Source organism: Clarias gariepinus, chromosome 6 (genome assembly GCF_024256425.1).
Source record: "Clarias gariepinus isolate MV-2021 ecotype Netherlands chromosome 6, CGAR_prim_01v2, whole genome shotgun sequence".
Classification (NCBI taxonomy): domain Eukaryota; kingdom Metazoa; phylum Chordata; class Actinopteri; order Siluriformes; family Clariidae; genus Clarias; species Clarias gariepinus.
In genome coordinates this window covers 19712224-19722708 of record NC_071105.1, presented here as the reverse complement: position 1 = coordinate 19722708, position 10485 = coordinate 19712224, and the positions used below count along the sequence as shown (strand labels likewise).

General features: G+C 37.1%; 1 protein-coding gene across 1 annotated transcript; it reads right to left on the bottom strand.

The window, feature by feature from the left end:
* Positions 1–3592: 3592 nt before the first annotated feature.
* On the bottom strand, positions 3593–5729 carry rps26l (ribosomal protein S26, like). The gene is made up of 4 exons (XM_053497818.1): positions 5578–5729; positions 4149–4326; positions 3829–3959; positions 3593–3690 (listed from the first exon to the last, which is right to left on the bottom strand). The coding sequence occupies exons 1-4, from the start codon at positions 5578–5580 to the stop codon at positions 3655–3657; spliced, it is 348 nt and encodes a 115-aa protein (XP_053353793.1). The 5' UTR covers positions 5581–5729; the 3' UTR covers positions 3593–3654.
* Positions 5730–10485: the final 4756 nt, after the last annotated feature.

Sequence of the window (10485 nt, the reverse complement as noted above, 5' to 3'; positions counted from 1 at the left end):
ACAAACCTAAAGATATTAAATCATGTTATCTGAAATGTACTTTATCAATGTCAAATACATATACTACTGATAAATAACCAGAATGTTTTTATGATCAATTAAAGTGTGCCTCAAATTAACAAATTTTACTTAAATAAAGGGTTCTGTCATGCTCAATCGTTAATTCTTTGTATTGCTTATGCAAGGTCAGAGGAGTCCTGGAGCCAATTAAGGGACTCTGGGTACAGGATTTAGCCTGCATGTTAGGCCTATGTCAGTCCATCATAGGACACACAAGCACACACACTATCGGCAATATAGAATAAATTGTGTGTTTAGTCTAATCCACATTTCCTTGGAATCTGGATTACCAAGAGAAAACCCACCAAGCACCAGGACAGCATGCACACTCCACACACACAGATTCTGAGACAGGAATCAAACCCTCAATTCTGGAGGTGCAAGGCCACAGTGCTAACCACTACACCACCGTGCTACCACAGGGTTCAAACAGTTATGTTTTTTTATTATTATTTTATATAATATATTATTAGACATGTTGGAAATTTTTAACCTATATATCTATATACCCAATTTATTTGAATTCATCCCATATTGGAAAATAAATATTTTAAGGTTGCAGTCAAAATCGAACACTTTTAATCAAGATTCTAGATTGTGTAATACCAAGTATACAATTTCCTATTTTTATTAGAATTTTACATTTTCATTTTTCTACAGTAGAAATTCTGTTGCTGTGAAACACCTAAAACATTGTTAAAACTTCTATGCCTTTTTGTGCCATTGCTTGGTTACACATATAAAATATTTGTACGGTAAATCTTATGCTTGGTCCTGTTTAATATGGAGCATTCCCATTTTAGACAATAATAACAAAACATAATGCACATGCTTAATAATAATTTCTTAATTCACATTAGAAGTCATGAGTCATGTGGTCCACTAAAAGGTACAAACACATGAAAAAAAATCCCATTTTCATGGTAGCATGTTCTGGCTACATGTACAATACTGATGTAAACCCAATAACAAACTATTCACAGTTCAAGCAGTTCCTCCTCATTCTCTTGCATAAAGAGGTAGGATACAGTGTCAAGTATCGACTCCAAAGTCTTCCTCCAGTTGGTAACATACCAAATTTTATACGCTGCCTCGGTGACTACAAACAGAAAGAAAATTGCAAGAAAAGTCATAAACAGACGATCCAGGTTATGCATAAATTTCTCCTTGAATGTGCGCTCTTCCCAAGGTAGGGCAGCTCGGGCCTCGGTGTAACGGCCAAAATGGAGCAGAGCCTCCTCTTCACTGATCTCTTCCTGAGCCTCCATCTCCCTCTCCTCACCAGCTTCATGATAATTACTCATTTTAATTACTGGTCCAGAACGTATAGAGGATAAAAATGGAGATCTAGCCACAGGAACAAAAATTTTTCTTCAGATCCCAAACATCTGTGTCCTTTTTCAGTATCCTCTAGAAACAGCAGGTATATTAAAACAACCAAATCGTCTTTGCGCTGTTTTTAAAAAAAAATCAAATCTAAGGATGCAAATAATGACTTAAAGATCCTGTTCGATTGAATGTAAATCAGTTGAACAGCTAGACAGTGTAGTCGAGTCTGAACATACAATGTGTGTGGAAAGAAAAGGCCGGTGCTTAGGACACCTCATAAAGAGGATCAGAGAGACTTATTGTCTCTTAGCAGCTTCAAATCCAACATGTATGGTAACAGATGGCAAAGTTATGCTGACAGCAATGGCTTATGTATCTAAAAGCCAGCAGCTAAATGATGTCTATAAATGCACAAGATGTCTGCTCTAAGCCGTTCAAAATGGCATTCAGCAAGCGATTGAGTGGTACCAGTGTTAATTATGCTAGGTCACAGCAGCAAGGTTCATTGCTTGACATTTATTACACTTAAGACTTGAATTGGGTTTTTGACTAACTAGAAACTGGTCAAATAATTTATAATATTTAAAATAGTGCAGTAAACCAAAAGTGAATGGCTTCAGGTTTTAGCATCATAGTGCTGTCAAACAAACATCAGGTCAAATGTTTTCTTGTACAAACAGAAGCCAAAGAACCATTTTAAAAAGCTTATATCGTTATTATATCCATCAAGTGCGACAGTAAAAAACCTTGGTGTGATTATGGATTCCAGCCTTTCATTTGAAGCACATAGATAATATTACCAGGATAGCATTCTTTCACCTTAGAAATATTGCCAAGATAAGAAATACAGTATATTGTCGAGCACATCACCCCTATCTTCACTTCATTGGCTCCCTGTGAAATGTCGCATTGATTTTAAAATATTACTCTTGACATATAAAGCATTAAATGCTTACCGCGCCGCAGTATCTGAGTGAACTGCTAGTGTCTTACGATCCGCCAAGTTGTAAAAACTTCGATCAAAGGATGCAGGCTGCTTATCAGTACTGCGTGTTATGAAAACTACAGCAGGGGGCAGAGCTTTTTCTTACAAAGCCCCAAAGTTATTGAATAGTCTTCCAATTAATGTTCGGGACTCAGAGTTTAAGCCCACTTATTTAATCAAGCATTATTATGAATAGATGTCTTGGGTAAAGGGGCAGATCTGGGGGACTCATGGACGTAGAGTATTACGGTGAACTGGTATGTTTAGATGCTGTCTTCCCCACTCTCACTGATCACTTAGGTTTGTTGAAGGTGAGGTGATTTCTTTGCTTTACAGCTCAGGGAGCCCTCATGCCTTTTTTTTCTGGCTCTCCCTTTCAGTTATGCTGTCAGTCAGTCCTGCCGGAGTCTCTGCTTGCACTCTACTGTAAATATAAATTCACATTATGTGACTCTAACCATACCTAACTGTTATCTCTCCTCTTCTCTCTTCCCTATCTCCCCATCTATGTCGTGCTACACGCCGTTTCTGAGCTGCTAGTGATCCAGACTCCCTCTGCCCGCCGGACCTGTCTGACCCATCCTGGTGCCCCGCTTTTGGTTGGAGATCTCATCACATGGATGCTCCATGTGTGTCTTTTTGGGATGCGTCTAATGCCTGGGGATGGTTTCACTCAACCTAGAAGACGGTTCTGGCCTCGACTGGTGTTGACAGCTGTTTCTCTGAGGATTTGACAGTTCGATAGTTCAGGACTGGAATTCCCTACAAGTCTACCCAAGTCTCCAATAACTAACTGGACTCCATATTAAAATCAATTAACATCAACTGTTATAGCTGAGCTGCCTGCCACCTAACACACAGTATAAATGCAGATCAATTCCTGCTTTCCGTTTCACCCAAATGAGGATAAGTTCCCTGTTGGGTTCGGTTCCTCTCAAGGTTGCTTCCTATTACCACCGTCACCCTCGGCTTGCTCATCAGGGACTATCTGACCTTTTTAATTTATCCACATTCCATACAAACTTAAATAATTCTTTTAATTGTGGAAAGCAGCTTTGCAAAAATGAATATTGTGAAAAGCGCTATACAAATAAAATTTTATTGAATATTGCTTTCCTGTAATAGTGTACTTTAAAGCGATTTTGAAATTCCAAATACTTTACTAGGGGTTAGTAACTTAACACAGGAAAAGCATACTTAACACACCCAGACAAGATGTTATTTTCTCATCAAATTATTTTATTTCTTTGCACATAAATGTACAGTTTTTGACTCATTCTTCAGACAGGCTTGGGAGGAGCTCTGGGGGCAGCACCCTGCAGAAAAGCAAAAAAATGAAATTAATGTATAAAACCCCTTCACTTCTTATAACAAAATGATAGTTTGCAGTTTAATACTTTTAATTATGTTTGTTTAAAAATGTATAGATGTCATTGAACTTATCAGATGCTTACACTAGGCCTAAAGCGTGGAGGTGGTGTCCGGTCCTTACGGGCCTCCCGAGAACGGTTCCTCACCACCTTACTGTGGATGGCACAGCTCACACAATAATGTAGTTTTACATAGAGCTTTGGCAGCACATAAGCTGTGAAGGGGGGGACAGAACAGTGCAGATACACATTATTTATTGGGATACAAATTAAGAAGTACCTACAATCACATTTCTGTACAATTTCAAACTTTAAATATTTCAGCCAATGTGAATTAGCATTGAGAATAAATGTATATCCTACGCAGGAAAAGTCAAATAAACACAAAATAACTTTAAACTTACAGTCAAATACACTAGCCTCGGAGATGTCCCTGACAGCTGCAGCCTCAACGATGTTCCTGATCACAAACTTCTTGATGGCTTTGTCTTTGGGGACACACCGAGCGCAGTTAGTGCAACGGATAGGCTGAACATGCCCACGGCCCTTCTTGGCACGTCCGTTATTCCTTCTCTTCTTAGTCTGTATTTATTCACGAGAAAGACAAGACAGATCAGTAATGAAAAACAGTGATAAATGTTAGTTTCTTGAGGTCTCAAAACTAACTTCCACATGAAATTTTTATTGTTCTCAAAATTTTGTGTCACGGGTAAGGATGAAGGATGAGCAATAGCACTATTGTTATATAAGTATTGATGAATGATAAAAAAAAAAAAACATCTAAGTGATGCTGGAAGCAAAATCAAAATGTGAACACATCCAGATCTATTTCAATAGCAGTGTTTGGTATTAATTGCTAGAAAAAAGTTACTGACTTAATTACATTTGAAGATATTAAATCATGTCATCTGAAATGTAATAATGTCAGATACATATACTACTGATAATTGACCAGAATGTTTATGTTGTATTGATATAATTGAGAAGAAGCCCTTAACCATTTATTACAAATTTAAGTGGTATTATTGTTATACAAGTATTGATGAATAAAAAAATACATCTCAGTGATGGTGGAAGCAAAATCAAAATGTGAACACATCCAGATCTATTTCAATAGCAGTGTTTGGTATTTAATAGCTAGAGAAAAGTTACTAACTTAATTACATTTTAGTAGCATAACAGTAGCTGAGCGTCTTTTAATAGCATAACTTTTACTTTTAAAAGCTAATTACTCCCCACATGTGGATGTTTTTGCTTTTTCTAACATTCGTCGTCATATATGCCAGTGTTTGTGTTAAAGACTCGCACAAAAATTACTTTAGTGTTTCCTTAAACTTTTTGCAAAAAGTAAACACTACAGCTGACATTCAAAATCAGTAAATTATCTAACTGCAAAGAAGCTTATCCAAGACGATTGATCATCTAGCTAACGCGTTACATGGCGCCCCTGTCTCACATTAAGTAATAACTGGTACACCTCCCCACGTGACAACCAAAAGAGATTGCCATTGATGCATAGTTTATTTAGATCAAAACTAATAAATACTATGTTTCAACACTAGCTCGGGCCTCGCTCGCGCCCACCGCGGTGTAACACGGCAGGATCCACACCTCGGCCTGCTGTTAGCATGAGTAGCACAGGCGCATGGCGTCAGCGAGCCGCTCTCTCCACTTCATATACAGCGCCTACACCCATTATTCTTAATATAAACTCTATCCAAAACATTAACACAACAACAACACTTAATCGCTGCACACTTTCTCTGCCCAAACACCGACATAAATAACATTTATCCACATTGGCAGACACGGCCAACACGTTTCAGCACTCACCATCTTGGAAAGGAGGCAGGAAAGAGGACCGGAAGAGGCGGACCGGAAGTGTAGTAACGGTCTACCTCCGCTAAAAGAAAAACAACTTCTGGCTGTTTTGTTATTAAAATAAATGTAATAATAATAAAATGTTACGTGACACGGATATGTCGTATAAAGTATTAATTTAACAATTCAATTAGATAGTGTATAAACATCCTTTCTAAGCGAGATTTCTTTCTGAACTAATTCATGGCGGAAGCACACTGTGCTGTTTTCATGATGTGATGAGACCAGTCTGCTTTGTGAATGAAGCGTTATTACGAGTCTAAAAGATCTGCAATCTTATGAACAGTATGCTAAATTTAAACAAACATTGGCTGCCTTATACGCATCAAGAATGTTTTTGTATAAAATCTGATTTATTACAATCGTTTAACTAATTTAACATGATCAGAAATTTAGATAATTACTGAATTTTTTTTTCTCCTTTTTCCTCTGTCACACTATTCAGTGTTCATTTTTTTTGGTGCTACTTGTGCTTTATCTCTAACATGGCCTATTATTTTAAATTTAATTCTATACTTTGAGATAGAATTGTCTTTGCTTCTTATTTAAAAATAAAAATATCTCTATCACCGCCTTGGTTCATTGTTATTATTATATCATATTGCTATTATAATAGAACAGTAGAAGCTTTAATCTCGAGTCCCCAGTTCTTGACCTCTGGTGTAAGGTTTTTATTTCTGTTCTCCAAGTAAACAATTTTCATGTCAGGTTATCTAGTTGGCAGCTGACATAATGCTTAGCACTGAAGCCTCACACCTCCAGGATCAAGGGTTCATTTCCCACCTCAGCTCTGTGTGCGTGGAATTTGCAAATTCTCCCTGTTTTAGTGAGTTTTCTGCAGGTACTCCAATTGCCTCCCAAATTGCCCATAGTGTGTATACTGTATGTGTGGGCCCTGCGATGGAATGGCTCCCTGCTCAGGGTGTATCCCACCTCATGCCCAAAGTCTCCTGGGATAGACTTGAGGCCCTTGGCAAACCTGTACAGAATATAAGAGAAAAAGATGAAACTGGTTTTGCAGTTTACTTCCACTGTTCAAAAAACATAGGCTAAGTAGGTGGACTGGCTGCAAAAAATGTGTGCATGTTTCTCTTCGATGGCCTGGTGTCCTATCCAGAGTTTATTTGTGCCTCACACCCAATATTCCCAAAAAAAGCCATGAACTAGACAAGAAAAAAGTGTTATTTTAAATTATTATTTTAAATGCTTTTAACTTGTGTTTCCATTACCATTGAAACCATTACTCAAGACAGATGGTCATGGTATGCTATTCCTTTTAAACTTACATTTGCAATAAAATTTTTATATATACATTTGTCCGGTTTCATTTTTAAAATACATGTGCAGAACATATTGCATGTCACAGAAAAAAATAAATTAGAGGTAGTCGTTGTGGTATCATTCTGTTTCACACTCACACACCTGATTGTATGAATCTTATACCACAATTTTAATGTGCACATCTGCACATCTAATTATGTGCACATGAATAAATTTGTTGGTACCCCTCTATTAAAAAAAGAAAAAACATACATTAGTCACTGAAATAATTTAAAACTGACAAAGGTAATAATAAATAATAATTTAATGAACATCAACTAATAAAAATCAGTCACTGCTTATGAATTGTGATACAACAACAACAACAACAACATAATAATAATAATAATAATAATAATAAAACTAATAAAACTCGCCTGGGCCTTTAATCTTATGTTTGTTGCACAATGTTTTGAGGCAGTTGCTGCAATAAAGCAATTTCTATAGCTCTCAGTACGACCTCTGTCAACAGGTAGTTTGGCCCATTTGTCATGAGCAAGCTGCTCCAGCTATCTTAGGTTTGATGGGTGCCTTTTGCAGACGGCATGTTTCAGCTCTTTTTACAGGTGTTCTTTAGATCAGGACTATAAAAGGCCAATTCAGAATAATTCTGTTTTGTTCTTAGCCATCCTTGCATGTTTTTAGCTGTGTGTTTTAAGTCATTATCCTGTTAGAGGACCCATGATGTGTGACCGAGACCAGGCTTTCTGACACTGGCCAGTATCTTTTGCTCCAGATTGCTTGGATTGTCTTGAGATTTCTTTAATTCCTGCACAGATTTAAGGCACCCTGTGCTAGGCACAGCAAAGAATCTTCAGAACGTAACCAAGCCTCCTCCATCTTTTACTGTAGGTTCAGTATTCTTTTCTTTAAAAGCTTAATCTTTGCATCTGTGAACATACAGCTGGATTGTCTTCCATTAAGTCCTCTTTTGGTCAAACAATGATGGTACAAATTAACACTCATGTATTTTAAATCTCTTTGGTTGTTGTCCTTGGCTCTTTGGTTACCTTCATTATTATCCTTCTGTTCAATTTGATGTCGATTGTCCTATTGTGGTCACATCCATGGTCCCTAAAACGTTTAATAATATTCTTAACTGTAGTCATAGGAATATTAAGCTGCCCAGAGATGGTCTTATAGCCTTTATCTTAAATACCTTGTCAGTAATTTTCTCCTCAGACAACTCCTCTTTTGTGTGTTACCAAACAGCTAAGTAATTTCTTTTCACCATTTAAATAGGCTTACTAAATGATTGCAAGACTGAAAAGGCTTATTGAGATTATAATTTTTTCTTTTTTTTTAATTTATTTATTTGGTTAATCGCAATTCCAAACCAAAAAAACTAATTTATTAGTTAATTAAATGTTGAAATAATTTACTATTGTTTTTCTAAGATTTAAGTTATTTCAGTGACCATTTCTTACAGTACTGTATATAGAATAGTAGATTTAAGATTCAAAATTTATAGGTGCGTTATTGGCATGACAAATAAATACATTTGTACTGCTAAAGCTTAGAAATAAGTCACAAGTGTAGACAGTAAAAAAAGAGTATACAGTAGAAAACGTAATAAAAAAGCTATATAATATAAAATAGTACAGACATGTATAAGATAAAGTGAAAATTATAAAAAGAAAATCATATAAACATTCTACAACTACTACTACTACTAATATTAATAATAATAATAATAATAATAATAATAATAATAATAATAAATAATAATATCAGTAATTTGTTCGTTTTTGTTAGTGTTTAAGCGTATGCGTGTTTGTGTGTGTAATATCGCTGCTCATCACTTGCTGGCAGGTGTGTGTGTGTGTGCGTGTATTGTGCTGCTAGTATACAGTTCTCCATGTGCTCCCCCAGTAGGTAGGGCAGTTTGTCAGGGTCGAGGAGGCAGTCGAGGTTGGGCATGATTTTATTGAATTTGGTGAAGAATGCAGTGCAGCTGTGTCTTAATTTTATTGAATGTGCACTGCTGTCACTGTCCCTTCTCTTGGGGCAGCCCGGTCTCTACGGCCAGACGGTGCTCGCTGAGTCTGTACTTTGTCAGTATGTTTCTTAGCTTTGGGTCAGTTACCATGCTCATATCTGCCACGCTGCGATGTCTGTTTAGGATCAGATAACACTGCATCTTACTCTGCAGCTTAGTTTGTGTTTCCCAATACTTCAAATAGTTACCTTTTAGTGTTTGTGTAATTTTCAATTCAATTCAAATGAATTTTATTTGTATAGCGCTTTTACCAATTGGCATTGTCCCAAAGCAGCTTTACACAATCAAAAGAATTGTTTAAGTTTGTATGGAATGTGAATGTGTATAAATCAAAATGTCCCTGGTGAGCAAGCCGAGAGCAACAGTGGCAAGGAAAAACTCCCTGAGATGGTAATAGGAAGAAACCTTGAGAGGAACCAAACTCAACAGGGAACCCATCCTCATTTGGGTGAAACAGAAAGCAGGAATTTACATTTACATTTAGTCATTTGGCAGACGCTCTTATCCAGAGCGACTTACATTTTTATCTCATTACCCATCTGAGCAGTTGAGGGTTAAGGGCCTTGCTCAAGGGCCCAACAGTGGCAACTTGATGGTTGTGGGGTTTGAACCTGGGATCTTCCGAACCGTAGTCCAATGCCTTAACCACTAAGCTACCCCTGGCCCCAGGAAAAGCAGGAATTGATCTGCATTTATACTGTGTGTTAGGTGGCAGGCAGGAAAAGCAGGAATTGATCTGCATTTATACTGTGTGTTAGGTGGCAGGCAGTTCAGCATAACATTTATGTGAATTGATGTTAATATGGAGTCCAGTTAGTTATTGAAAACTTAGGTAAACTGTATGAAGTTCCAGTCCTGAACTATCGAACGGTCAAGTCCTTAGAGAAACAGCTGCCAACACCATTCGAGGCCAGAATCATCTTCTAGGTAGAGAGAACCTCTACCTTGGCCGGACACCAGACTTATCCCAAAGAGACACATGGGGCATCCATGTGACGAGATCTCCAATCAAAATGGGGCACCAGTTTCACCAAAAACCACAATTTGGTTTATTCTAATTGCTTTTGCTAATTTTATTAATTTTGTCTGAGTCTTTATAATGTTAGTGTGTGTTGTCGGGCAGTGACTCTGGGCAGTTGGATAAGGGGACAGGTGTCTTTGCTCAAATATTGGTACTGCAGAGCTTTATAATGGTGTGATTGTGGCTCGCTCTCCTTTACGTGTTTCCAGAATTTATGGAATAATATCGACAAATTCCTTCAGGTGTCAATGTACAGTAGAAATACTAACATATGGCAAATTGCACAAAATGTGTATCATACAGAAACTTTACACTAAAGTTCTAGCTAACAAATACCAGAATCCAAAAGAAGTGAATGCTGAAATCATCACTCTTTTAATTTGGTTTCAGAATTTAGGTCTTTTATTTAGGGATTTATTTTTCTTTTCATTAGATTTTAGAGTGTTGCTGTAGAGATTCATCCTGGCAAACTGCAGGGGAATTGTACCTTGAATATCTTTGGGCCTCTAAGTTCCAGTGA

What these genes read in the sequence shown, in the direction of transcription:
- rps26l (XM_053497818.1), bottom strand. An exon ending in CGAGGCTAGTGTATTTGACT is followed by an intron (nt 3,960 to 4,148) that starts GTAAGTTTAAAG and finishes CCCCCTTCACAG; the next exon opens with CTTATGTGCTGCCAAAGCTC. An exon ending in CTCCACGCTTTAGGCCTAGT is followed by an intron (nt 3,691 to 3,828) that starts GTAAGCATCTGA and finishes GCTTTTCTGCAG; the next exon opens with GGTGCTGCCCCCAGAGCTCC.